Source organism: Colletotrichum destructivum, chromosome 9, assembly GCF_034447905.1.
Source record: "Colletotrichum destructivum chromosome 9, complete sequence".
In the NCBI taxonomy this organism is placed as follows: Eukaryota; Fungi; Ascomycota; class Sordariomycetes; order Glomerellales; family Glomerellaceae; genus Colletotrichum; species Colletotrichum destructivum.
In genome coordinates this window covers 1,322,762-1,349,905 of record NC_085904.1, presented here as the reverse complement: position 1 = coordinate 1,349,905, position 27,144 = coordinate 1,322,762, and the positions used below count along the sequence as shown (strand labels likewise).

The 27,144-nt window shown below is 55.7% G+C and overlaps 6 protein-coding genes across 6 annotated transcripts; 3 read left to right on the top strand and 3 right to left on the bottom strand.

Moving 5' to 3' along the window:
• Positions 1-1,818: 1,818 nt before the first annotated feature.
• On the bottom strand, positions 1,819-12,653 carry CDEST_13543 (uncharacterized protein). Its single transcript, XM_062929699.1, has 4 exons — positions 11,981-12,653; positions 8,026-11,913; positions 3,253-7,929; positions 1,819-3,195 (listed from the first exon to the last, which is right to left on the bottom strand). The coding sequence occupies exons 1-4, from the start codon at positions 12,102-12,104 to the stop codon at positions 2,051-2,053; spliced, it is 9,834 nt and encodes a 3,277-aa protein (XP_062785750.1). The 5' UTR covers positions 12,105-12,653; the 3' UTR covers positions 1,819-2,050.
• Positions 12,654-16,127: 3,474 nt separating this feature from the next.
• CDEST_13542 (Putative Snf7 family protein) lies at positions 16,128-17,837 on the bottom strand. Its single transcript, XM_062929698.1, has 4 exons — positions 17,299-17,837; positions 17,034-17,238; positions 16,760-16,965; positions 16,128-16,677 (listed from the first exon to the last, which is right to left on the bottom strand). Exons 1-4 carry the CDS (start codon positions 17,483-17,485, stop codon positions 16,598-16,600), a joined length of 678 nt encoding a protein of 225 aa, XP_062785749.1. The 5' UTR covers positions 17,486-17,837; the 3' UTR covers positions 16,128-16,597.
• Positions 17,838-18,093: 256 nt separating this feature from the next.
• CDEST_13541 (Putative nucleic acid-binding, CST complex subunit Ten1, fungal) lies at positions 18,094-19,101 on the top strand. Its single transcript, XM_062929697.1, has 2 exons — positions 18,094-18,379; positions 18,429-19,101. The coding sequence occupies exons 1-2, from the start codon at positions 18,216-18,218 to the stop codon at positions 18,721-18,723; spliced, it is 459 nt and encodes a 152-aa protein (XP_062785748.1). The 5' UTR covers positions 18,094-18,215; the 3' UTR covers positions 18,724-19,101.
• Position 19,102: 1 nt separating this feature from the next.
• Positions 19,103-20,751, bottom strand: CDEST_13540 (uncharacterized protein). Its single transcript, XM_062929696.1, has 3 exons — positions 20,067-20,751; positions 19,965-20,012; positions 19,103-19,902 (listed from the first exon to the last, which is right to left on the bottom strand). The coding sequence occupies exons 1-3, from the start codon at positions 20,190-20,192 to the stop codon at positions 19,693-19,695; spliced, it is 384 nt and encodes a 127-aa protein (XP_062785747.1). The 5' UTR covers positions 20,193-20,751; the 3' UTR covers positions 19,103-19,692.
• Position 20,752: 1 nt separating this feature from the next.
• CDEST_13539 (Putative Cellulose-binding domain, fungal, glycoside hydrolase family 10 domain-containing protein) lies at positions 20,753-25,041 on the top strand. Its single transcript, XM_062929695.1, has 4 exons — positions 20,753-23,512; positions 23,562-24,130; positions 24,186-24,354; positions 24,423-25,041. The coding sequence occupies exons 1-4, from the start codon at positions 23,179-23,181 to the stop codon at positions 24,827-24,829; spliced, it is 1,479 nt and encodes a 492-aa protein (XP_062785746.1). The 5' UTR covers positions 20,753-23,178; the 3' UTR covers positions 24,830-25,041.
• A 188-nt stretch (positions 25,042-25,229) lies between these two features.
• On the top strand, positions 25,230-27,143 carry CDEST_13538 (Putative saccharopine dehydrogenase, NADP binding domain, NAD(P)-binding domain superfamily). Its single transcript, XM_062929694.1, has 6 exons — positions 25,230-25,453; positions 25,525-25,809; positions 25,877-25,935; positions 26,009-26,457; positions 26,509-26,746; positions 26,830-27,143. Exons 1-6 carry the CDS (start codon positions 25,357-25,359, stop codon positions 27,055-27,057), a joined length of 1,356 nt encoding a protein of 451 aa, XP_062785745.1. The 5' UTR covers positions 25,230-25,356; the 3' UTR covers positions 27,058-27,143.
• Position 27,144: the final 1 nt, after the last annotated feature.

Here is a 27,144-nt window from a genome sequence, read left to right as displayed (position 1 = left end):
ACACGAGAACACATACGAGAAACCACCCCCGACGTGAATAAGATCCAGATGGCCGCCATTTTTGCCCCCACCATCATCGCTCGTCGAAGCGGACGGGCAGAGAAACATCTGCTTCTTCCCGTAATAGTGGACATTGCCAAGAGATACAACCCCGAAATTTAGACCGATAGCGTCGTGATAACAGCAGCGTCTAGTTCGTTACTAACTCCGGGCGCTACGGACTCGGCGGCGAAGAATATTGGCGACACACAAACTCGTGGTATACCAGCCAGCTCGCTGCGGCTCGGGGTCTTGGCAGTATCTGCAAAACTGCTTTTCGCCCCAATGTAAATCTGCAAGGTACTGTAGATTTCGAAAAAGTGACGACAAAGACTTTCCCCCCTCCCAGTTACAGCGGGGCCGACCAGGACTTACACGGGCACCATCTCAAGCTCCGTTCTCCGGCCTTCAGGGGAACACTGCTTCAGAACATCAGCCTGCCAGGCATCCTCGTAGACATCACTAACAAACCAGATGAGCGGACTCCGAACGAATGCAGACAAACAACCAAAGCAGATCTTTTTCCGAGATCGAAACAGATCATCGTGCAGTAGCACCTGGCTACCAAATCCCCTCGCGTGACGCCAAGCTTGGGACGTTTACGTGACTGCAATCGGCTTGTGTTTCTGCCCGCTCGACAAGACTCTACGCGTCATAGACAACTCTGGGTCAGTTTTTGCTCCTTCTTTTTTCCCTTCCGGCGACGAGCAGGCATCTTTCGGCCGAACGGCAACTGCTGATGGTCGAGACGCGTGGAACTAAAAGGGGGGGGGGGAGTCAAGTCGACATGGCCGACGGACTTCTCCACAGACAGGGGATGAACGAAGGGCTACATGCACAATTTTCCCATCGCGAACAGCGACTGTTGCCTGGGGGTTCACCGGTGATTGTGCCCGGAAGGAACCTCGGCGCCGACAATGCCCGTAAGCCATCAGCCTTTTACTCCCGAAGACTATGCAAGAACAGGGTGGGTGGCAAGGCGTCTGCCCGGCGCGTCTGCGAAGGCAGCGAAAGATAAGGCGGCCGGGTCGGTCGGCGGACGTCGTGATCCCCACATCCCGGGAGCCGGCGGGAGTCCCCGGGGAACCACACCGTCCGAACGATGGAAAGACAACTGCTCGAGAAAGTCAATCAGAAATGTTTCGGTCGAGAGTTGGGCTCAATTTATCAGTTTGAACCCCAAATCGCCCCAACGAGAAAAGACGCAAGAGAACGGGCTCCGCATGCGATGTAGAGATGTTGCCAAGGTCCGGGTCCGGGATCCCACAACCCGTACTCCACAACCCGTCCCGGGCCGATGTGGCTAGCGTCAACCCCCGGGAAACGGTATCATGCAGCCGATGCATCACAAAATGAATGAATGTACATACGAAAGTCAGACGGATGGTTCCGTTGGGAAGTAATTGGCCTGTTAATTCATAGATAAGGGACTCTGAATGCGACATGACAGCGAGCAAAATACGCACACCTATGTCGACTGCACGAGCGGGGAGAGAACGCCCGCCGCTGCTGGAGGCGGGAAACCCACAACCCGGACACCTGGGCGTCTTCCAAAAGAAAGCAGACGAACTCGCTTATGGATGGTCTCGCTTCATTTCAGTCCGAAACGCGTCTACCACCAACTCAATAAAACTGTTCCGAGCTCCGTCTGCTGAACAACGCTGGAAAACAACCAGGTCTTGTGGATTGGCCCGGCACACGAGCCTATCTTCGTACAAACTAGACATCTCAACCTTTAGTACGAAGATCCGAGTACGACTCAAAAGTAGCCAGCTCCCTGTGAAGTTGGATCGTAAATCTCATTGAGCATTGCGTGTTCAGACTCTTAACACATTAATCATGCAGCAAATGGCCACAGGAGACGATGAGCCACCGTTGACAATCCTGGAACCATTCCCACCGATCGAACTCCTAACCCAAACCATAAATCCAAAATAAAACAATCTATCCCGTTTTCATAACACATTACAATCCGCGTACAATCATCGTCATAAACACATTACACGCACATTCAGTTGAACAGCCGCTTGAACATGCCCTTGATCCCGCTCGACTTATCCTTCTCCTTCTCCCTCTCCCTCTCCCTATCCTTCTCGACGTCTCTTGTCCTTCTTCTCTCCTCTTCGCGCGCGCGTCTCCGGGAATCGTCCGAATGCTTCGATCTGGGCTTCTCGGTCGCCTGGCGCGATGCTTCTTCGGCAACTTGCTCGCGTGCCTTTTGCAACTTGCTAGACCTTCCCACGTCCTCGGACCGACGGGTATGGCTGTGTCTATGGCTGTGCTTATCGCGCGTTGTGCTGGATCGCTTGAGAATGCCACGAGAACCAGCTGCTTCTTGTTGTTGACCTGCATCGTCATCCGTCGGTATGTCGTCCTTGGCTGCTGGGGGAGGAGGAGGGTCCCGGGGAAGAGTTTTAGCTTCAACCGTACCTTCTGGATTCCTGACGCTGAAGAATTTCTTGGACTTTTCCGGTGATGGGTCTCTGGGCTCTCTCTTGCTGAGGGTACGCTCCGGACGATGGTGCTCTGCGGTACTGTGCCGGCGTGAGCGGCGATGGCCGCGGTCTCCGGTCTCATCCGGCTTGGTAATGACTTCAGGCTCCTTGCCCTTGCGACGCGATCGCTCCATTTCCTCGGCTTCATGGTCTAGTTCACGCTGGCGCTCCCTATCACGGCGCCTTTGGCGGTCGCGGTCCCGTTCACGGTCTCGATCCCGTTCGGCAGCTTCACGTTCGCGCTCCTTGTCCTTCTCCCGCGCAAGCCTGCGCTCTTCCTTGCGGCGATCGTGGGCAGCTTGCTCTTCAGGCGTGCGCTCGGTACGACTGCTACGCTCGCTCCTCTCAGTTCTCTCGCTGCGATCGCTACGCTCGCTGCGATGCTTTCGCTGAGACACAGTTTGTGGGCTTTCAGAAAACCCGCTGTCTCGTCGCTTTGGTGGTCCTGTTGGGGTACGAGGGGCAGAGTCGCCGGATCGGAGAGATCGTTCGCTATCCGTGCGGTGTCGTCGGCTAGACTGGTGTGAGTGCTGCGAGTGCCGTCTGCTACCGTCCCTGCTTTCGTCCTCGCCTCGGCTGCGACTGGAGTACGATGAAGAGTGGTGAGTGGAAGAGTGGCGGCGTCGCCTGTGTTTTTCGCGAGCCTCTGCATCCTTGTTTTCTATAAAACAGTCAGTATCAATTCTGCTGGGTTTGTCCGCTCCTGTAGTGGTAGTACTCCTGCGTCTGGAAAGAAGGCCGGGGAGAACCCTCGAGAATAAGGTCCTTTTCCGTTTGATCTGGACTGGTTGTTCCCAGCTAGGCATGGCCTTGATGATCTGGGCGCTGTTCTCCGGTAAAGGGCCTGTCTTTGAGCGGAGAGCCTCCGCCGTGGCATAGAAGATCACAGCAGTCGCCACGAGCTCTTCGGCTTGCTTGATGGCCATCCTGCGCTGACGTCTCAGAACCTTTGCTCTTTGCTTGGCCGCTGGCGACATGGAAAGCTCGGGAAGAACCACGGCGGGCGTGGACGGCCGAAGGCCCCAGACTGAGCTGTCTGTTTGCGTTCCAGAGTCCGAGAAGCCTTCTCTCTGTACGGGGCTGAAGTTTGAATCCACATCCAAGTCTTTCTGGCCATCCGTGGCGGCTCTTGTAGGAGTTAGAGCGATCTCAAGAGTCTGCGTCAACTTATCCGATGAGCTTCGTCGCGAGATAACATCTGCGGCACTAAACCGGGGGGCACCGTTGGCAGTTTCATCGTCAACCGAGTCGTTGGCAATGTCGGCGGCAACTAGTCCCCCCAGAACAGCAACACCGGTGGCGGTCGCTCCTAAAGCGAGTGTGTCATTGTCATTGGAACCAGTGTCAGGATGTACGGTGGTTTCCTCTGACGTTGCTTCCGGGTTGACAGGCTGTGTTACTGGTAACTCTTCAAGAGGCGATTCACCTTCGGCCGAAAGTTCTTTGGCAGGCTCTTCTGGCTGCGCTTTCTCTGAAAGTATCTCGGCTACGGTTTCCGCTGGCGCTGGTTCTTCGAGATCGGCCTCCTTTGCAACCTCTTCGCCTGTTGGCTCTGTCTGTATAGCGCTTTTAGGAGCTGTCTCATCGACCGTGGAAAGATTTTCGGAACTAGCCTCCTCAGGGGCGGCCGAAACAACCTCTGAAGACCCTTCAAGTACAGACTCGGCGACGAAGTCGGCAGGTTCAGAATCTATGGCAGTGTTCTCCAGAGCCTGACTCTCAGTTGGCAGTTCTTCAGAAATAGGCTCGGACAATGCCATCGGGTCTTCTGGAGCGGCCGCACTTGTCGTTGGTTCTTCGCAAGCGACCTCGTCTGTAGCGGTCTCTGCGGGCACGGAATCTTCTGGCACTGCATCAGGTGCAGCCTCCAAATCCTCCTCCGTTTGTTTGGCCAAATTTGCCATAGGTTCGTCTTCTTCTTGCTCCATTGTCTCAGCCGGCACAGCATCCTCAGAGACATCATCCTCAGGAGGTTCCTGAGAAAGATTGTCCTCAGCAGCCGTCGCCGGTATTGTCTCCGCAGAATGGTTTTCGGAAGCAACAACTACCTCCGGAGCGGCAGGGTCTTCAACGGCGATAGCCTCCTCAGTCGCAGCTTCGTCAGCCGCTGTCTCATCAGAGGCTGAATCAGGAGCAGACGAGTCTACAGGGACGTCTTCCGAGACAGGTGCTTCGGCGGGTGGCTCTTCAATCACGGGCTCTGAGGTTTGAGCTTCTACTGCGGAGGGATCTTCGAATACTGCTTCCTTTGTCGCTTCATCTTCTGCTGGTGATGGTCCTTCTAGTGAAGTATCTGCCGGTACAGATTCCTCATCCAGCGACGACTCTGCTTGAGGCTCTTCAGAAGTTGAGTCGTTGACTTCATCTTGCGCGTTGTCGTCGGAAATGAGCTCCTCAGCTGCCGTGCCAATGCAAGATGCTTCAACCGGTATATCCTCCATAGCAGCTTCTGTGGTGTCATGGGATGGCGCCTCCGGTTCATCGGGCTGGGACACTTCAGGGGATGGTGATCCGTCATCAACAGAAGGCGATGCCTCCTCAACAGTCGGTTCAGCTGGCGCCTCGATGACAGGATCCTCAGTAACAGTCTCTTTGACAGATTCTTCGATAGGAGCTTCTTCGACCGCTTGCTCTTCAGTCGCTTCAGCAGTTGGCTCTTCGGCAGTTGGATCTTCGGCAGTAGGCTCTTCGGCAGTAGACTCCTCGATGACGAGATCTTCGACGGCGGCAGGTTCTTCAACAGCAGCAGGGGTTGGATCTTCCTCTGCTGCGTGCGGATCGGAGAGAGGATCCTCTTTGGCAGAATCAATGGGAACCGGCGCCGCCTCAACTCCTTCGGCAGGGTCCTCGGAATCCGGATCTGGTGTGTCGTTCGCGGCGAGGGCTGGGGTCTCCGACTCCGGGCAGTCGACATGGTCGTTTTCGTACGGAACTTCAGGGTCTTGGCCACCCTGTCCCTCCCGTATATCTCCATCCGGGTATTCGGAATTAGGGGAAGGAAGGGAGTTCTCACCTGATTTCTCTGCACCTCTCGCATCAGAGGCAATTGGTCCTACCGTGTCCTTGCTCTCATCGATATCAAGGGATCTTGTTTGCTCCCCTTCCGTTGCGGGTGCCGCTGCCTCAGCCGGTGGTTGAGGCTCAACTGGGGCTTCAGACTGGACAGCAGGCACTTCTGGCTCAGTGGAAGCTTCTGGATCAGTGGGTGTTGGATCTGTGGGAGCTTCAGGGGCGACAGTAGGTTCTGGCTCAGCAGATGCTGGGTCGGTGGGTGCTGAATCCTCGGCAGATGGAGGCTCTAGTGTCGAAGTCTCCTCAACTACAGCAGCTTCTTCCGCCTCCGCAACTCCTTCAGAAAGCTCTGCTTCCTTGGTATCTTCGGCAGTTGGCTCAGCCTCCGGCTCAGCCTCCGGCTCAGCCTCCGGCTCTGGCTCCAGCTCTTTGGCTTCCAGGACGGGTTCTGCCATCGCAACTGAAGCAGGAGAATCAACTAGTGCTTCCGCAGCCTCGGGAACGGTCTCTTCAGGAACAACATGAGGGGCGGATTCGGCATTAGCTTCCTTTGGCTCGTCGGAAGTTTCGGTCAGAGGCTCTGAATCTTTGGATTCATCTGCGATGGCTTCCTCGGGAGCACACACTAACTCTTTGTCGTCTTCGTTAGGTGCCAGGGCTTCTGCCTCTAGGGTTTCAGTGTTGGGAGTATCTTCAACCATGTCAACATCTGAAGAAGGGGGCTCCGATTCTTTGGTCTCTGCGTCGGGGGCAGCGTCGGGGGCAGCCTCGGGCTCGGGAGCGGCATCGTTGGCTTCAGGAGCTATATCGGCTTCCGCAATGAGCCCCTCGGAGTTTAGTTGAGAAACTTCCTCAGCAGAAACTGCCTCCGGCCCCATCTCCATGGCTTCCTCTTCGATAGCAGTTTCAGAGGCAGGTTCAGGGTCTTGAGTTTCGACCGTCTCTACCGCTGGTGTAGGTTCTGGTTCAGATTCTTTGACAACTGTTGCAGGAGGTGCCTCAACCTCAGGCTCGGGATCCCTCGCCTCAGCAGCAGCAGGCTCGACCGCGTCTGCCGCTGGTGTAGATTCTGGTTCAGATTCTTGAGTGCCTGTTTCAGGAGATGCCTCAGCTTCAGGCTCGGGTTCCTTCTCCGGAGCTGTTTCGACCTCGGCAGCAGGTTTCGGGTCATTGGGCTCCGCGTTCAACTCTGCCTCAGCAGTCTTTGTCTCCTCTGCCGTCGCCTCTGGCTCAGTCTCTGGTTCCTTCGTATCTGCCTTCTCGAGCGCTTCGGTCTCAGGCTCAGGATCTTTAGACTCCGGAGTGGGCCCAGAGTCTTCGGCTTCAGGAGCAGGCTCGACCTCCTTCGTCTCAGGAGCAGCTTGAGGTTCAGGTTCCGTCGACTCGGGGATTGAATCAGTCTCGAGTTCTTTGGCCTCTTTAATAATGGGAACCACTTCAGGCAACTCGGCTGCGGCTTCGTGAGCATCTGCTGGTGGTTCAGGCTCAGGCTCATTGGCCTCAGCTTCAGTCGTGGCCTCTGCCATAGGCTCTTGAGCTTCCACAGCAGCTTCGGCGTCAGGAACAGTTCCTGATGCTTCAGGCTCCGGCTCAGGGTCGTTAGCTTCGGCCTCGGCCTCAGCCTGAACCTCAGTCTCGGGCTCTTTGGAATCCGAGGCAGCTTCTGTCTCTGGTTCCGGTTCTGTATCCTTGGCATCGGCCACGAGAACCGTGTCGATAGCCTCTGCAGTTGAAGCTGGCTCTGCTTCAGGATCTTCAGCCTTCGCCTCAGGTTCCTCCGTAACAGGAGCAGGGTTCTCAGCCGGGGGTTCGGGCTCCGCCTTTGACTCAGTCAATTGCTCCGTGGGTTGCCCGTCAGATGCTGGTTCTGGCTCGGGGTCGTTGGCTTCCAGGCCAGGATCCGCATTAGGCTCAGCGTCCCTGGGTTCTGGTGTCGGTTCGGTGACCGTTCCTGCGGCGGGCTCAGGCTTTGGGTCCAGAGCTACGGTGACTGGCTCTGATTCTTTTTCTTTGGTCTCAAAGGCAACCTCTGATTCTGGCTCGGGATCGGAGGTCTTCATGTCCTCGGGGGCGAAAGCAGTCTCGGGTGCGGGGGTCTCGGCGGCGGCTTCCTTCTCGAGCTCTTTGGCTTCGTCGGCAGTTGTGGCAGATTCCTGTGGCTCGGCAATGACATCGGTCTCGGCAACTTCAGCTTTAACCTCATCGGGACTCGCATCAGGTTCAGTTATATCTGTGGGTGCTGAAGTAAGGGTTTCCCCATCCGCTTCTGGCTCATCTTTGGCTTCTTCGTCGGCGGCGGTACTGGACTCCTCTGTGGCCGGATCAGGGGTTGACTCTTCGACATTGGCTTCTTCGGGTGTCTTTTCGAGTTCAGTTGCTGTTTCTATCTCTTTCTTAGTATCCTTGATCCTTGGGGAGAGTATTTCCATTGTGAAGTTGAGTTCTTTGCCGTCACTGATGATTCCGTAACCGTCCATACCTTCTGTTGAGATAACCATATCGTCTGCGACAACTGAATCTGCAGACGATTCTACGAAATCAGGCTCCGGGGCTGTGGTTCCTTCCGGTGCAGAGGATTCAGTCTCGGCCTCCTTTGGTGCATCGGACTCGTCCTTAGTCGTTTCGGCCCCTACATCTGGAATGGCTCCGGGGTCTGGCTCCGCAGCGGCAGGTTCAGCTGCAGGTTCGGCGGCAGGCTCGGCGGCGAGCTCAGCGGTAGGCTTGACAGCAGGCTCAGCAGCAGGCTCGGCGGCGAGCTCAGCGGTAGGCTCGACAGCAGGCTCGGCAGCGGGCTCAGCAGCAGGCTCGGCAGCGGGCTCAGCTTCAAACACCTGAGGAGCATCTGCTTCGACTTCGGTCACAGCCTCGGCATCGGCCTCATCTTCTTTAGGGGCCTCAATTTGACTCTCTGGTGCCGTCTTTTCGAAATCTTGGACCTCCACCGCGGGCTCCGTTGCAGGCAATCCTTTGGCGTCAACATCTACAGCAACTACAGACTCGGCTTCGTTCGCAGCTTCGGGGGCAGAAGCCTGTACGGGCTCGGGCGAGACATCATCAGCTGGAGCAGTGTCTGATTCGGGAACAGCATCTTCTGTGGCTTCAGTCTCGGCCTCCTTGGGAACATCTGGCTCTTCTTTGGTCGCTTGGGAGCCTTCTGCCTTGACTACATCCGGTTCGACCTCAGCCGCAGGTGGTGTTTCCTGTTCTTGTGGGACGATAGGCTCCTCCTTGGACTCTGAAACATTGGTCTTGGCAACATCGGGATCTGCTGGCTCAGGAGTATCGTCGTCGTCGGCGGCGGCGGCGGCTGCTGGCGGTGACTCTGTTTCTGCGGCCTTGGGAGCGTCGATCTCAGCTTCGGCTGTAACTGGCGCGGGAGGCCCGGCTTCAGACTCGTTGGGAGCCTCCGCTTCAGTCTCGGGCTCGATTTCCTCAACAGGCTCCTGCTCGTCGGTCTCTTCAACTTGAGGTGAGGCTTTAGTGACATCTTCAAGTTCAGGGGCTGCTCCAACAAGTGTCTCATTTGCTTCGCTGGCAGTGGGAATGTCCTCTGACTTGGCTGGCTCACTAGCCGGCGGAGTCTCCGCGGTCATTGCGGTATCAAGTCCGTCAGCGGGTTCAGCAACGGTAGCGGACTCTTCGTTCTTTTCGTCAGCATCATGGGGAGTTGGCGTTTCCGCATCTGTTGTAGGGGCTGCAGCTTCTGGTGCTACTGGCTCTGAGACAGCGGCGGAATCTTCAGGCTTGACTTTGTCGACGACTGCCTCGGGAACATCTACTTCGGTTTCCGCTTCGATATTTTTGACTGAAGCAGTGTCGTCCTCGTTTGACTCAACAAAGCCCGTGGAAGCGGTATCCTCGGCAGGAGTGTCAGTCTCGACGGGTGGCTCGGCAGCAGGATCAACTATGGGTGGCTCTCCTAATGTTGCAGGAGAAGCCTCTGGTTCAGCTGCTGATGGCACTTCAGGCTCCATATCATTGTCTGCAGACACCTCTGACTGCTTCTTAGCAGGGGCTGACACATCTGGCTCAGAGGTTGTCAGCCCAGGAGCATCGTCCTTGGGAGTGTCCTCCGCTTTTGCCTCGTCGACAGGAGTAACGTCGCCTTCTGTAGCTGGATCTTCGACTACGGCTTCTGTCGCCTCAGCTTCTCCTGGCGCCGAATCCACGATAGCGACAGCAACTGGAGTGTCTTCTACAATAGATACTGTGGCTTCTGCCGGCTTAGGATCGGCTGCCCCCTCCTCGGTGGCTTCAAGTGCAGCCTCTGATGCAGCTGATGTTGCGGCGGTCGAAACCAGCTCGCCGGATGAGATCTCCGCCGACGCTGTCCCGTCGGACTTCACGTCTTCAGGAGACTCGATCGAGGATTCAGCTTCGGCTGAAGCCACTTCTTCAACATTGACCTCAGTGGGAGTCTCCGGCGGTGGCGTCTCTGCAAGAGGAGTATCACTCGCTCCAGCTTCAGTTGCCTTCACAACCACAGGCTCTTCAGGTGCGGTGGCTTCAGAGACTGTCTCGACTGATGCTTTCTCAAGAGCTGGAGGTTCAGAATCCACAGAAGTAGAAGTATCGGCAGGAGCATCGGCTGGAGCATTAGAAGGAACATCGTCCATAAGATCTTCTGACGCTGCAGCATCTCCTGCATTGATCTCGACGGGGGTGTCGGCGGCGGTATCTTTCGTGGGCTCGTCGGTGATAGCGGATTCATCCGGCTTGGCATCATACGGAGCCTCGGCAGCCGGCTCAGCGGGCGCAATTTCAGCCGAGGTCTCCGCTTCCGTTGATACAGGCGCAACATCTTCGTCCGCCGTCTCAACTACAATCTCGGCAACCAGCTTCTCGGCGGAAGCATCGTCTTCTGGCTTGGCGTTTACAGGGGCTTCAGCTGTTATTTGCTCTTCTGAAGGTACAGGATCATCCGGTTGAGTTTCAGCTGTCGCGGCGTCGTCAGGCTTGGCTTCGGCAGGAGTGTCATCCGGTGCCTGGCCGGGTCCCCCCTCGGCGGATGCAGACTCTTCGAACTTTTCTGGCTTGGATTCTGTCGAGGTATCGATCGGGGGCTCTGCGACAGGCGTAGGTTCAACGACGGCAGACTCGATCGGTGTCGGCTCTTCGGAGGAAGCCGGAACTCCATCCTTGGCCTCGACAAGAACATCAGAAGCTGCCTCTGCGGACGCGGAGTCATCCAGGATTTCGCCAGGAGGAGCTTCTGTCAAAAGTTCCGGCGACGCATCTGCTTCCGATGCGGGTGCGGGTTCTTCGGGCTTGATGTCCGAAGTTGGCTCGGCTGGTGTTGAATCTTCTGACTCTTCATCCGCAGGCTGTTCAGCCCGCCCGTCCGCCGAGGCTTTGGGATCAGGCTCAGTTACCGTTATGTCGCTCGGTTGAGCCTCGGCAGCATCTTTTTCTACTCCTGCTTCAGGAGTCGATTCTTCTTCAGGGATTTGTTCAACAGAAGCCTTGGGCTCGGGTTCTGCTGCCTCGGGGGTTGTGTCCGGTTGGTCGAAGGGGGAATCCAAGGCATCACCCGGGGGAGAGTCTTCTGTTTCGTCACTCGGTGCATCGGCGGGCGTTTCAACAGCATCTTTGTCGGCGTTGGCCAACGCAGCTGCCGTTGCCGCCACGCTCACGGCCGCAACAGCTCCGGCGGCGGCAGTCAGCGCGTCCGCCTCCTGCTTCTTTTCGTCGCTGGGCTTGTTAAAACCCCTGTCAGCGGCTGGGGCTGACTCGGCCGGGGGCTCGACAGAAAGACTATCGTCCTTGGTGTCCAGCACGACCGCCTCTGGGGGCGGTGCCGCCGGTTCTTCCATCTTTGGTAGCTTCAACTCCTCGGCCAGCGGCGGTGACGGCGACTGTATCGATTTTGAGCTTTTGACCGGCTCCGCCTCGTTGCCTTTACCACTCTTGTCTTTCTTCTTTTTCTTGTCCTTTTTCTTGTCCTTTTTGTCCTTTTTCGAAGACTCTTTCGCCTTGACTGGAGCTGTCGGCTTCTCCTCTACAACGGTCTCTTCCTTCTTAGTAGGCTCAGGCTCGAGCTCGGGCTCAAGTTCGGGTTCGGACTCTGGTTCTGCGGGCAGAAGGGGTGGAGGGGGCGGAGGAGAGGCAGCAGCCGTCTCTTCCTTCTTGCTCTTCTTTTTCTTCTTCTTGTCCTTCTTAGGGGGTGGTGCCGTTGGCCACTCGTCTTCGGCGACGCCGGTATCTTGAGACGGTTCTGGCGCGGGGATATCGGGGGGAGCAAATGGCGGTTCGTCGTATGTGTATTGTGCTGCCTTCTTGTCTTTTTTGGTCTTCTTCTTGCTCTTCTTGCCGCTGGTCTGGGCCGGTTGTGAAGAATACGTCACGCCATTCGCGTATACGTCGCCGTCTGTGATTTGGTTGAGTCAGACGTAAATTTCGTGAGATGCAAATGCTCACCAACGTGGGCAACTCACCATTTTCCAACTCGGAATCCGAGGCTTGGAAGTATTTCACGTTGGAGAAGTCTTGGGTTTGGACATGGCTCCAGTCAAGGTTCTGCCGGTAAGGGCAGTAATCGACTGGCTCTTCCGAATTCATGCTTCCGGGACCCGTTGGTTGGGGGGTTCCTTGCCTCGTAGCAGGTGATCAATGCTAATCAGGGTAGATGGTCTGATATTGTCTGTGGCGCACGGGGACGATGGCCTTTGGCACAAGAATGAGCTTCGGTTTTCTTGTCTTGCTGGGGGTTTCTCGGGGATTCTGTTGATATTCGCTGCCCAAACTGGATGCAGAAGTTCGAGTTTCTCAAGCGGGTATCGCAAGATACAAAAGCAAGTGCAGAATGGTATCTCGTCGCCTGTGAGACGATTGTTATGGCGTAAACAATAGAGGAAAGTTCAATTGATGGCATGGACAAGGGAGCAGCAAGTTTCTTGTCTCGGCTTGAAGAAGGATAGAGTTAGGAAATAAGGGACCTAGAATGACGAGATGCGCCTTGAACCACGAGAAACCTAGGAGGGCACGATTGGGCCGAGCTGTGGGAGACGAAGTAGACTCTCGATAAACAGGGGGGAGCTTACCCAGCGGCGCCACACAACACAAGCATCACTGGCCAGCGGACAGGGTTCAAGGCGCGGGAGGAAGGGGTCCCTGACACAGGCTTACCCCACGGTGTCTCCACGAATGGAGACAAAATCGGGCAGTCTCTAGAGTTCAAGTGATCACTGTCATGCGTGCCTGAGAGCCATTGGCTTGAGTGAGGCGGGAGGAGTACTGGCGCCACGTCGCATTTGGGTTGGACTTGGGAGGGGGGGCGCGGCTTTTGGGGACTCGACAGCTTGGGTGACTTTGATGGATGATGTGATGAGAAAGACGAGACAGGAAGGGTGCAGACTTGAAGGTTGACCATGGGACGGACAAGGAGACGTTGTGGAGGGATGATGGCTGCCCAACCACGATTCGATTGGAAGCGAGTCGCCAACCCGCATAATCAAAGAGACGAGCTCGATGAGGCCGGGCATAAACGCCGGTGATTTCTTTCGGGATATGTGCTCTACTTTTTATGGTCTAATCTTATGTGTAGTTTCGAAGAGGTGTCGCATTCTCTAGTCGTACCGTTTATAGTACTTCGCCGTGGAAATAGGTCGCTTGACGTTCACACACGGCGGTTGGACATTGGTACGGAAGACTAATGAGAAGGGAAGGGCTCAAGCCACAATTGCAATGTAAAAATAGGCGTCATAACCAGGAGACTATCCTCAGCAATGACGAGCCGGTAGTCGCTGGAACTCGATCATACACTCTACAGTGAGATGCTTAGCTTGAAGAGGCCTAGACTTTCCAGTTTTCTCCCGCGACAAGGGGAAGAAAACGGATTTTGATGTGTCGATCGTCAAGCATCCATCCATTCAGTGGTAAGAATGGCTGTGTGCGCTGGCCGCCGATGTCTGGCACGGCGAACTCGCACGCATCGGGCAATCGGGGCCAGGAAGGTCGATGGGCCGGACCAGTGGAGCTAGGTCAATCCTTGCAAAAACCCTCATGGGTCCTGTCAACTTGTCAAGACGCAAGGAAAGCGATTGCCGACGGAAGAGTGGTTCCTGGGCCGCATGGGAGGGTACTGCAACCCCAACCATCCTGCCATCCGTTGTTCGAGGAGGAGGGTGGACAAGGGAGAAGCCGCGGTCTCGCCCGATGCAGTTAGTCGGCGTTGGGAAAGGTTGTGCTCGTGAATGCTGTGTATGCGACGTAGGACATGTGTCGGCGGGACATCCAGCCGCCAGAAGTCCAGAGGCGGACTTCGACAGCAGGCGGGTGCTTAGTGTGTGTCAGCGGCCGGGGTGGGAGGTGCGGTTTGTTTCTCGTCGGCCATTAAACCCCCAGTCAGCGACGTGCAACGTGGCTCGCCTGGTTGAGGCTCGCCTCTGAAGACCCACGCAGCAGAGGGCAGGACCACTGCTGGCGGGAGGGGCGGATGTGACCGTAGTGGACAGTGGCGCCCACAGACGAGTGGTGGTGGGGGTTGGGCTGGCGGCGACTCACTCGAACGAGCGGTTTTCAACTCGGGCTGCGTTTACAGAGGTTGACGGCGAGAACATCATTGGTAGACTAGAGAAAAAGACGAGTGCGAATCAATGGATGGAAACACAAGCCTTGACCAAGTCAGTAAGGAGACATGTCGCGAAAACGGCTGCTGTATGTTGTATCTCGCCGATACAGCAGCGGTAGTGGCAGAGGGCGAGAGATTGGGCTGGAAGCTGGTGAGGTTTGACACATGCAGCCAACTGCAGTCTGCTGGTGAGGTTAGCGGAGGTTGGGCCGGACGGATCGATGGGTGCCAGTGGTGGCGAGGTGGGATGGCATGGCTCCTCCCGACGACGGTGTCTTGAAGATGCAGTAGCTCCGTTGTGCCGGTCTGGCGGCGTCTGGCCCGGCCAGGTTTGCAGTGCCCACCGCCCAGTGCAGCGATGCAGCCGGTGTGGTATTTGGTGTTACTGGTGATGCCCTGCGTGAGCCCGATTTGGGTTGACGACATGCGTCCGCGCGCTGGGGCGGGACGAGAGGACTCAATGAGCCATACACTGCTTGAGCGGCGATTGGGCGCCGAGAGAAATGACAAACAAACAAAATGGCTGGTGTGGCATTGGGCCGATCTCTGTCATGTGAGGAAGTTGTGGAGTTGTGGTGGTCGGACGTGGACGAAGCCATCGCAAAGCCGTGGTCGGCGCGTGTTGTGTGATATTACCAGGAGCACGTGGTAAGATCCGCCAGGTACAGAAACAAGGTCGGGCGGGAGAGGGGCTGGCTGACCGTTGATGTCGTGGACTCTCTGATGGCCAGTTCAACTCACACAGTAAATAGTTGCTGTTTTGTTGCGCTGGGGGAGGGGCCATCCATGCATATCTTTTCCGAGGGAGGTGGATGAGGGAAGAAAAATCCCACGTCGGCGGCAGCGGTGGTGACCCGAGCTTTTCGGCAGGGAAGATGGCTTCATTTTCCTGCCGGGAACTTGGAAGGAAGGAAGCATTGGGCGCTGTTGCCAGCAGGCTGGGAGGCGTTGTTATCTCACTACCAAGGTACCTACTTATCTAGGTACCTACTACATAGGGTATTAGTATGAGGCGGGCAGCCGCTGAACACCTGCGTCGCCCTGCTTGAACATCCGACAAGGCACCCAACTCAGGGCCCCCCCCTTCTGACTTCTAGCGCCTTGTTATGAAATTGTGCCTGTCCTTACGTGCCCTGATAAACAGCGCAAGTGGACCCTCTGTTCCGATAAGACGCATGTACTGGCATTGCCGTTTCGCAGCAAATCGGCTTTGGCAGCGCCAGAGGAAATACTTCTCGAATATCTCTTCATCGCAGTCGTACCTATCGTGCCGCCCAGCGGCTTTCACTTTCCTCCTCAGCCTGGGGACGTCCTTGAACAACGTGAACAGCAAGTCTTATTACTGCTGTTCACTTTTATGATAAGCCCAACCGCCTTGACTTTCAGACCCCTCCATCCATGATATGCACCCACACTGTCGTAGTGGATTCTGGGTGTTTGCATTGATCAGGCTGGAAAGCCTCATTTGCTTTCCTCCTGACGATCGATCGAGCCCACACAACTGCCCAGATGACAGGAACCTTGGCTTACTGAACCTCAAAGATCGAGTGCCTATGTTTACGTACAGCAGCTAAGTAGTGCAAGGACAACAGTACAACACAGCAAAGAGGTCCAATCTTTTTGACGTGACTCGAGCGAGCCGAGACCTCCGCGACAGTCACGCCCGCCACCTCACTCACCATCGAACGCACTTCCAGATCAGGTCACCGTGCTTCTTTCTGGACGCCCACGATCGGTCGTTTCAAGCGACTGGCGGTGTGCCGAGACAAGTGAGCGTTGACTGGCTCCTCAGTCCTGTTCCGGTCCCGATCATGTGGGCCGTCCACCGTCCTCACTCGCTCACCGGCCGGACCCAGACACCGCTACTGTGCGGCTGCATCTCCGGCGCGTTATCCAACCCCAAAATAAAATAAAAATAAAATAACAAGAACACTCCTCCATCCCGGAGGAAAGGCGGCGCCCAACGCGGCATTCTGCACATGATCCCCATGCGCGGTCGTTCATGGTTCCTCAACAATGTTCAATATGTGGTGTTCTATGAAAGAAGAAGAGAGAAAAAATAAACGACACTCGGGTAGAACTCGGAGACTTGTAAAACTGCCACTCCAGCAAACCAGAAAAAGCGTGTCAAACTCCCATCAACTTCCATCGAATGACACCCCCGCGTACCCCTAAAACGCCAACGCCAGTGAACAGGTGTGAGGAAAATGGACCAAGATAGCCGAGAAACATGTGTGGACGAAGACGGCTCCGGATATGTCGCCGTTGGAGGCAGGCAAGCATGCAAGCAAGCGTGTGCAGAGTTTGAGGCGTGTATGTCGTGCAAAGTCGACTTTCCTTTTCCCGGGAGGCTTGGTCTTGCATCAGCCACACCTTTGTGTCGCGATCCCGTACAAGTCACCGAAAGTCTTATCCCAACCAAAGAATGCTATGCCGTTCGTTCTCGTCCGTCGCCGCAGGGTCTCATGACGCCCGCGACCTCTCACATTGCCATCTCCGCCTGCAGCTTGCGGAGCTCGGCCTCCTCCTCGTCCTCTTCGACGACGGGTGTCTTGCCTTTGACTGATTCGTATTTGTTAGCTACCGAGCCTTGGCATGTCCAAAGAAAGGAAAAGGGGGGAAGAACGGGGAACGAATGCCTTACTTTCTCCGTTTGCTGCGGCCGGCATCCGATGGACGGCGTCCGACACCGGCACCGAACCAGTGCTGAGCATTCGCTCGTCCAAACTCTCCTGTTGCATGTTTTCCAGCTCCTGGTCCAAGTCTTCGTCGAGGATGTCGTCCGTCTGGCCGGTCGTAATGGCGTTGACGATTTCCTCGCTGAGCGCATTCTGTTCGCGAAGTTCCTCCCTGTTGCCGCCGTGTGAGCATTTTTTCCAGCCATCTCCCAGAGCAAGCCGCAGGATTCGAGCACGTACATTGTTTGGTCCACCTTGTCGACGGTGAGCTTGCCGTGGATGCCCTTCATGGCCTGGCCGGCCTTCTCCATCGCCAGGAGCGTCTCCCGGTTGATGTTTGCCGACTCGATAGCGTTGATCTGGGACTCGAGTGTCGTGATTTGCGAGATTGTCTGCTCGAGGCTGTGTTCATGGCCCTTCTTGCGGCGCAAGGCAGCCTTTGCGGCTATCAGGGTGGCTCGTCAGCCTCCGGTCGCCCCAACGCTATACGGCTCACACGACTTACCATTCTTGTTGGTGCTGACGTTCTTCCGCGCGATAGCGTCTTGCTCGTCCATCAACGTTTGCAGATGCTTCTCTCGCTTCTGGAGCATATCGAGCTGGACCCGGAGGCCAAGGATCGCGTCCTTGGCGTCATTCTTCTTCTTGGCGCCGCCGCCGCCGCCGCCGAACCAGCCCCAGACGCCAGACATGATGATATGAGCTGTAGGGTTTAGGGGTATTGACTATTGAGACCGAGTGGATCGGGAGGGATCGAGTCGGTTTTGAGTTTGTGCGCAGGCAGCTGTCGGTCCAAGGCAGCCGTATTCTTGGGTTGCGTGGCACTTCGCCCAAGTTTGATGGCGGGGTACCGAAACGGGAAACAAGCGGGCACTCGCCTTCGTCGTTGTCGTCGTCAACGAGCCGCGGATCCGGGTCAGCGTAGTGATAAATACGGCTATCGGGGACGTAATGTCGTGCGACGAACGCTCGCGGCTCTTCAGGTCAGGAGGTCGTGGTGTCGATAGTTGATTGCTGAGAGATAGGGTCACGAAGTCAAGGCAGTATGATGCAAGCTCCCGACTGGCTAGCGATGTCGTTTAGTGGGCGGGCGATGACGGCGCTTCTGCCCAGCAACAATCGCCCGCCGCATTTAGCCGCGGTTGAGCCGGTCATGTGAGACAGCCGCGTGACTTGGAGTCCAAATGGTCAGCAGATAAGAACGGTATCTTATCGCCGACAACAGTCTAGCGCCATAACCTCCAAGCGCCGGCAGCTGCTGTATTCGTGGAAGCTTCTATCTGTATCTACCTTCGGAAGACATGTTAAGGGTAAACTGGACTTCCTCGTCCAATATCTGCCAAACCCACTCCATCAGTCAAACCGGCAATGTCCGTCAAACGAGCGTTATCATCACCCAACTATGACTAAAGACTCTGGTGCATGAGGCATCATCCATTCCGTTGTAAACGACGATTAAAGCATACGGCTCTTGCTAGGCTAAACAGCCTTGTCGCCATGTCTAGAGGTCCGCTTCCCTCACAGCTGTGTCTTCTCTCAGACCTGTCGTCAAAGTCGCCAGGTGAGAAAGTCAGGTTCTTAGGCTGGTACGATGCGTATCCCTTCCGCGGCTGGTGTTGACTAATGTGGTTTCAGCGTCACCTCATACTTGACACAATCAGCGGTGCTGACACTGGAGCACGGGTTCCCCAAGGAATCTAACACCATTGCTTTGGTTGATATTCGGCTCCTGCTTGGCATTGTGAAGTCGAGTCAAACGCAAATAGGCGAGTGGGTGAACGTGGTTGGCTATGTCACGCCGCCGCCTCCGGGGACGCGGGCCAAAGGGACGACCCGCGGACCACAGAAAGTAGCCATCCAAGCATTAGTGCTCTGGTCGGCCGGCCCTCTCGATCTTCAACGATACGAGAATTCCTTCGCAACAACCTGACCGAGAGAGAGTCAGGGCGAACCCACGGCGGCCGCCTCCCTCGACGAGGTAAAGTCCACTTCCTGTTGTGGAAAGCTGCCGCCTGACCCGATCATGCGTCGACCAGAGCCAACGTATTATGCTCGTCATGCTCATCACCGCAGCCAGGCTGCTTCCAGGCTGCTTCCAGGCCGTTCGATTCGGCGCCAAAACCACGAATTACTGGACTTCGATAAGGATTGATTTTTCCCGGCTGGTGATGAATTCACTATCCAATCCTCGAAGCCGGATATGGACCCGTTCGGAGTATAGTACAGCCCCGGACCTTGGCGTCCCGACGGAAGGGTCTCTTGCACAGAACCTAGGACAATGCATGCCGTTCGCCTGCAACGATAACTTGGTCCGATTCTAATGCATCTTGTCTATTCGGGAACTGAGAAATATGCACAATTGGGTATCTGGTCGAGCAAAGACTAGCTGGCCGCATCCCGCTGGCGCTGCACTTTTGCTGCGCGTCTCTCACAACACTTTCGCATACGCATACCTATTAGGAGCGAGAAAGGTCGCGCCGGAGGGTCGGTCGTTACCATTGGGTCCTCCTCGAAAGCTTTGCCAGATGGCGGACTGCTGCTGGACGATTCCACGGCACATAGTTCTGCCCATCCCCAATCAAACAGATCTTTGTTCTGCCGCTTAGTCTCGCCTCTGTTGCCCGGCCAGTCAAATAACGATTATTCTGTTGGGTCCACTGTCCGCTGCGGCCATCAACGAGGCCACTCAAACGCTTCCCCTCACCAGAGAAACACGACCTTCCATCACTGCACGCCTCGAATCATCGAATCCCACAAATCCCTCCCGACATGCATCAAAGGGCCAACCCGGCCGCCTGCAACGCCTTTAGTGTTCACGCTTAGAGCCGAAAATGTCTGACCCAATCTGAGAGATCTCGATCACAATGGCCGGCGCTACCAAGCTTGGAGCTGCTCCGGCTCACTCACGCCGCCTGTCGTCGTACCGTCGGTGTCGCTCGTGGCTTCGGTGAGCTTCGTGTCTCCTCCGCGACGAATCATTCGACCCTCGAGATATCACCACCGGCTGGTGCAGCGGCCTTTTGAGTGGCTTGTCCGCTTCTTGCGCTCGTATGGCCGCCTGCCGCTCCCAAATCTCCTTGGACTTTCTGCAAATGTCGTCGATTTGCTCCTAGGAAGACGATCAGCGACATATACTCCTTTGCAGAGACAGAAGCCGGATGGCAGGCTCACGTCGGTCAGGCAAGGGCCTGGGGTAGTGATGAGAAACCCATCTTCTCCCTGTAGATGTTGTGAGAGGTGTTCTCAATCACCTCGGACGAGAGCTCTTCACACCTCGTTTGTGTACGGCCTGACGGTTGCATCGGGCCCGAGATAGTAGGGAAGTTCCTGAGTGATGATCTTTTTGTGGATGTCCAACCGGGGGATCCAGTACCTGTTCATCTCTGTTGAAGAAGACATGGCAACGGCTGGGACATGGGAAATGCGATTTGTCTGCCCTCACGCGAACCTGGTTCAGGGCAAAAATGGCTCGAATTGTCAAGAAGCTATGACGATTAGGAGGAATGAGACGGTATTTATCCTGGCGGGTTGCCCCTACGCGATGCTCCGGGGCTGCGCCAATCGCCAATCCTCGCACGCCGCAACAAAGAGTCGAGATTACGAGTTTCCAAGGCCATAAGAAAGACAAGAAGAGCACTTTTGGTGACTTGCCTCGAAAGGGCACAGCTATTGTCGGCTTCTTCACCGCTTCGGGCTCTCAGTCGTCAGAACCTGCCTTTGGAATGCCTGCATGCAAGGACGAACGCCACACATACTCGCTTGTTGTGTCGATGCTCATCAGGAGGTGGGAACCCATCCATCCATGCATCCATCCCTCTGGATGTATGTGTGTGTGTGTGTGTGTGTGTGCGCGCGCGCGCGCGTGGGTGCGTGTGCGTGTGTGCACGCATGTTCCATCTAACAAGTCGAGGGTGGTGAGCCTGCAGGAGATGGGCAAAGTGAGGCGGACGGCGGCAAACCCCATGACGGTCCGCCTCGCGCACCCGCAGTAATCCTACCTCTCTGCCACTACGAATCACCTTCGGACATTGCACATTGCGTCGGAACAACCCATCCACGAAATTGTGTCGTCGGTTTTCGCATTCATCCTCGTCATTAAACGGCGCGTTGGGTGCTTGCCATTCGTCAGTCACTTCTCGACGACGGGGTCCATCTGCTGCCAGATCCAGTGACGGGACTAGACTGCAGTTTCTGCAGGTCCTTCCCCCAGTCCCTCCTCGCCCATTGTTATGCCCGGACACGCTGGAATGGAGCCTTCCTCCTCGTGGCTTCCCAGCATAGTGCTGCGCGCTTTCGAGCTCGTCCCTTTCACAGATGGACCTGGTGGGTAGGGTAAGGGCGTAAGGCGGATGATAGTCACTGGAGGCCAAGTGCGCTGATCACGGCGATCATCGCCTCCGGCTTCGAGTCGGCCGTGCGGGGAAGGAAAGAAGGGGGGCGCCCACTCGCTTGCTAGCCGGGATTCTATATAACTAGGATCTCGGGTTCTTCAACGATGCGGACGACCCCTGGACCCTTCCGTTTCTTCTGTGTTGGTCCCGAAGTGTTGGAAACCCAAGGCTGCCGTGATCGACGCCGTCACCTCCGGATCTGTCGGTCCTCAAACTGCCGATGAACAGTAATCGACAACGGTCCAGTCCATTTCTATTCTAAGTGGGTGTGTACGATCAATTTCCAGCCGTATTTCATCGGCCGGGCTGCATCGTCACCTTGGCTGCTCCGAAACAGTGGACGACAGCAACACGAGGCCCAATTGGCGTCACCTCCTCCACGAACGAAACCGAGGCTTTCCTACATAGCAGGGATATCGCGAGTTTGACGATCGTCATATCGCCTCACGACGAGCAGAATGCGTGGCCTCTGTGGCCTGCATTGAGATGCCGGCACCGGTGGGCACGCAAAGATGCTCAGGCCATTGAGCCTAGTACGAGCGACGGACGAGCGACAGCCAGGATCACACGCCGTCTCCATCAATTTCTCTCCTACTCCATTCTCGACCTCGTTTGTCTCTAAGGCTGCTGTTACCTCTGGGCCCTCGTTGTCTTCCATGTTCCTCCGGGTAAACATCATGAGGGATGACGCGAAAGGACGAGGGGATTAAAACAAGGCGAAAGCATGTCGTCAGTGTTTGCTCCATGGCATATTGATCAGTAGAAGAAGGAATGAATTAGTCGATCTGTAGCGCGTACGATAATACGGGCTGTATCGCATTGCGCACCGAAACAATGTAACGCCGCGTAAAGCAAATGTTGGGAGATGGCCTCGAGGTGAGCAACCACCCGGTCCTCTAATGGATCCCCAGCCGCGTCCCTTGAACGAGGCTTCTTTCAAGAACGCACGGCTGCATGTGCGTACTCCGGCAGAGTTGAACGTTGCTGGAGGATCGAGGCTTTCACTGATCGCCATTAGCATGAGCCAGCTACACCCTGCTGCTGGGCACAGTTGCAGGAAAGTCAAGGGCAGGCCAGCTTTGGTCAGCATTCATTTCAAGGTAGCTTGCCTCGCTGCCAAGTCGAAGTTGCTAGTCTGAATGACTCCAATCAGCCCAACTGCTTTCAGCGCATGGCTTTCTGCGCGTCCCGGACGCCTTGCTGTATTTAAATCATCCGGGTGCCAGTCCACTTTGGTTCTACGGAGCTGACAGAGCATCTTGCCCGTCCCGATCAGAAGCTTGATAGCTTTACCGGAGTCACGCAGTCGACAGTTTACCCTACATAGGCTCTTTGGTTTTCCGTTCCTTAGAGAAGCACTCAGAAACGACCACTGGACCCACCTTGAAAGCATCATCACATTGTTGCGAATGTGATTTGGCTATTGAGCCAAATAGCCTCACAGCCGAACCGAACATTCGCGTCTTATTCAGCCTAAACAGTGCTTGGTTGGAGTCGTGTGCCAAAACGTACAAGTCTCTTCGCAGAGCGAGACGTTAGTGGAACAACATTCTGGATCTAGCCAGATTGAGTCTGCACGGGGGACTACCTCACAATCTGCCTCTCCAACTCCGCTTCTCGCAATGGCTTCCTTGGGACAAGAGCGTGTTGCAAATCTTCAGGAAGCCCGTCAGTCCTATCATGTCGATGCTCTTGAGGCCTTAAGATCCAACCGGAACGCCATCCCCTCATCAGAACTAGGGAACACAATGCCAATCCATGGTCCGCAATCTCAGGCTCTATCTCCATGCAACCATCTCATTGTTGTTCCATATTAAGTCATCAACACAGCCGGGACAATGTTCATTCTGCCTGAAGTCATCCCATGTGGTGGCTCGCAAACAGTCCTACACAATACTATTAAAATGTCTCCCGTGATGCCGCACCGAAGCCGCGCTCTTGGAAGTGCGTCAGAAGTCTTCTGCGAAGCTTGAGCAACACAAGCAACTGTCACGATGCACCTAACCAGTGTTCTCACGATCGTTCTGGTTGCATGTGCTACTGTCAGCGCACAACTAAATCAGCTCGCTGTTGCAGCAGGCTTCAAGTACTTTGGCACAGCTGTCGATAACCCCGGGCTCAACAACCAGGCGTACATGAACATCGCCTCGAACAAGAATGAGTTCGGTCAAGTTACCCCAGCGAACGGACAGAAGTGGGATTCCACTGAACGCTCCCAAGGCCAGTTCAGCTACGCCAACGGCGATGCCGTCACCAACAAAGCGCGACAGGCCAGCCAGATCCTTCGTTGCCATACCCTTGTGTGGCATAGCCAGCTGCCCAGCTGGGGTATGTCACGAATCTGAACCATTCACCGTTGGCCGCTGACAATCAGCAGTAAACAACATCAACGGACGCGACGCCATGACAAGGGTGCTCCAGACCCACATCCAGAACGTCGCCGGCCACTACAAAGGCCAGTGCTATGCCTGGGACGTCGTCAATGAAGCCCTCGAGGATAGCGGCACCTACCGCAACAGCCCTATGTACCGCGCTCTCGGCAAAGACTTCATCCCCCTCGCCTTCCAAGCCGCTGCCGCCGCTGACCCGGACGCGAAGCTGTACTACAATGACTACAACATTGAGAACCCAGGCGCCAAGTATAATGAAGCTCTCAACATCGTGCGCAGCATCAAGGCCGCCGGCGCGAGGGTCGACGGTGTCGGTCTACAAGCCCATTTCATCGTGGGCCAGACACCGAGCTTGACGAACCTGAAGACAGTGCTGACCGGATTCGCGGCCCTGGTGGACGAGGTTGCATACACGGAGCTCGACATCCGACATCCGCGACTCCCTGCATCCGATGCGGACCGGCAACAGCAGAGTCGGGACTACCAGACCGTTGCGCAAGCGTGCCTCGATACGCCCAAGTGCATCGGGATCACGGTGTGGGACTTTGCTGACCAGGTGAGACCTCTCCCTTCGCGACGTGCGGGTTCTGAGAGCTGATTTCGTCCACAAGTATTCTTGGGTTCCGCAAACGTTTCCTGGTCAGGGGGATGCCTGTCTCTGGAACAGCAATCTTCAGAAGAAACCGGCCTACACGGGCCTTGTCAACCTATTCTCGAGCGCTGCGGCGGTTCGAGCTAGTAGTAGTACGCGACCCACGACGTCGACAAGTGTTACCACAGGTAGGACTCAAGTTTACCAACTGCCGGATGGGCTATCTTGGACATGGTGATACTAAGACGAAAAATAGTAACTTCATCTCGAACCATCTCAACTATCACCAGCTACGTGACCCAAATCTCGACTCGATCCTCCTCGATAACCCAAGCTCCGTCATCTTCCTCGGCCAGAGGCTCCACCGTGACGGTTATCGTGTCCAGCTGGACGACCCAGGTCGTGACGGTCACGAACATTGACACCGTGATCGAGACCATTACAGTCTGGGTTCCGCCGTCGACAGCCACATCGACGGTCCGCTCCACGACTAGCTTCTTGACCACCTTGTCGCGGAGCACGTCCACAACATCGCCTCCGGCGCCCGAGGCCACGCAGACTAAGTACGGACAGTGCGGAGGCTCGAACCATTTGGGGCCAACGAGGTGTGCGGCTGGAAGCAGCTGTACGGTGCTGAACCCTTGGTATCATCAGTGCTTGTAGGAGGAGAATGGATAAAAGCTTAGTGTCGATACGAGCTGTCCAAATGTATCAGGGCAGGGTTGTCTGTGGTCTGGCGAGCAGCCAACTCAAGCTCAAGGGACCCCAAAGTCGCATTTTATTCTTAATTACACAATCATTAAAGCTGCAACGTGAGGACCATATCTCTTATGGCTGTAGCACAAGTCTGGACCAGCCCACCACGTGCTGTCGATTTTTCTTTCCTCCTTGGCGGCTGAAGTGTGTTTCCGGAAATAAAGTCTAGAATCCACTTTTTGATTTGATACCTGTTGCTAGCATCGAGCACATCATCGCTGATGGACGGTTGTTGAAACAGTTCGCCGGATGACTCATGGCCAACAAGTTTGTTATCGGTGGAACATTGTGCAGATAATATCTGAGACTCACATGAGTCGGTCGAGGTTGACTTCTTCCACTTCCAACAGTATACATGTACGAGTCGATTGTTCGCCCTTTTTGTTTTCTTCGTGAATCTCTATCCAGATCCAGATCACCTACGGTCAACCGGAATGTCAGAAAAGAAGATCCTTATCCTCGGCAGCGGCTTGGTGGCCAAGCCTTGTGTCGAATATCTCCTGCGAAACGAGAAGAACAAGTTGACAATCGGTATTAATCCCGTTCATTCTCTCTCTCTCTCTCTGAACTATTGCTTCAGGCAGCTAACTTCCCGAGTACAGCCTGCCGAACCCTTTCCACCGCTCAAACGTTGGCGTCAAACCATCCCCAAGCCACGGCCATCGCACTCGACGTCGCCTCCACAGAACTCGAGGCCCACGTAGCGGCCCACGACCTGGTCATATCCCTAGTCCCCTTCGTGCACCACCCGACCGTGATAAAAGCCGGAATCAGGGGCAAGACGGACGTCGTGACGACGAGCTATGTGTCTCAGGCTATCAGGGAGCTGGAGAGTGAGGTCGTGGCGGCGGGCATCACTGTGTTGAACGAAGTTGGCGTTGATCCAGGCAAGACACACCACCCTCCTGTCTTTCCACATTGCTCTGGAGGACTTGGCTTACGGTAAATCCTCAGGCGTGGACCACTTGTACGCCATCAAGACCATCGACGAGGTGCACAAGAAAGGCGGAAAGGCAAGTATTTATTCACTACTCAAGGAGGTACTCTCCAAAGAGCCAGTTCAAAAGGCTGACGAACGAACGGCAGATCAAGGAGTTCCACTCCTACTGCGGCGGCCTCCCGGCCCCGGAGTGTGCGGACAACCCGCTCCGCTTCAAGTTTTCCTGGTCCCCGCGTGGCGCCCTTCTCTCGCAGGTTAACGCCGCCTCGTACCTTCAAGATGGCGACGTGATCGAGGTCTCCAACCGGGACCTCATGGCCCAAGCAAAGCCGTATCACGTCGTCGACGGCTATTCGTTTGTGGCGTATCCAAACCGCGACTCGATGCCGTTTCGACGGTTCTACGGGATCCCCGAGGCGGAGACGGTCGTGCGTGGGTCGCTGCGGTACGAGGGAAACCCGGAGTTTGTGGCAGCGCTGGTAAAACTGGGATGGCTGGACGCGCGGCCGAGGTCGTGGTTGGCGGAGGAGGGCGGTGAGTCGACGTTGAGGGAGGTGTTTGGGCGCGCAATTGGTGCTGCTGAGGTGAATGAGGAGTGAGTTATCGGTTCTTTTTGTTACATTTCATCATTGCTTACCGAGTGTAGATCTCTTGTCTCGCGCATTGATGAGTTATGCGGGTTCTCCGACGATGAGGAGAGGCGGAGAATTATCAACGGCCTTCGATGGATCGGGCTCTTCTCCGACAAGCCGGCGGCCCTCCGCGGAAACCTCCTCGATACCCTCTGTGTCGAACTCGAGCGGCTCATGAGTTTCCAGCCCGGTGAGCGAGACTTGGTCATGCTCCAGCACAGGTTTGTCGTCGAGTGGCGTGACGGGAGACGAGTAAGTGACACAGAGACCTCGGAATGGCGACCCTCGTTCCGCGGTTGTGTGACAAGCCATGCTGACGAGGGATGCGTATCCAGGAGACAATTACCTCGACTCTGGAGCTTCTGGGGGATCCTGATGGGCATTCTGCCATGGCTAGATCGGTGGGCGTTACGTGTGGTATCGCTGCCCAGTTGCTGCTCGATGGCGAGCCAGCTCTCAATGTGCGCGGGGTGTTGGCACCTTACACGGCCGAGATCTGCGACCCCATCCGCAACAAGCTTGAGGAGGAGGGCATCAAGCTGGTCGAAAAGACTATCGAGTGAGTCGACGTCGCAGAAATTTATGATTAAAAGCTTTGATCACAAATGCAGTGGTTCTATCGCGATTCCCAAAGCAAGTTCTAAGTCTAT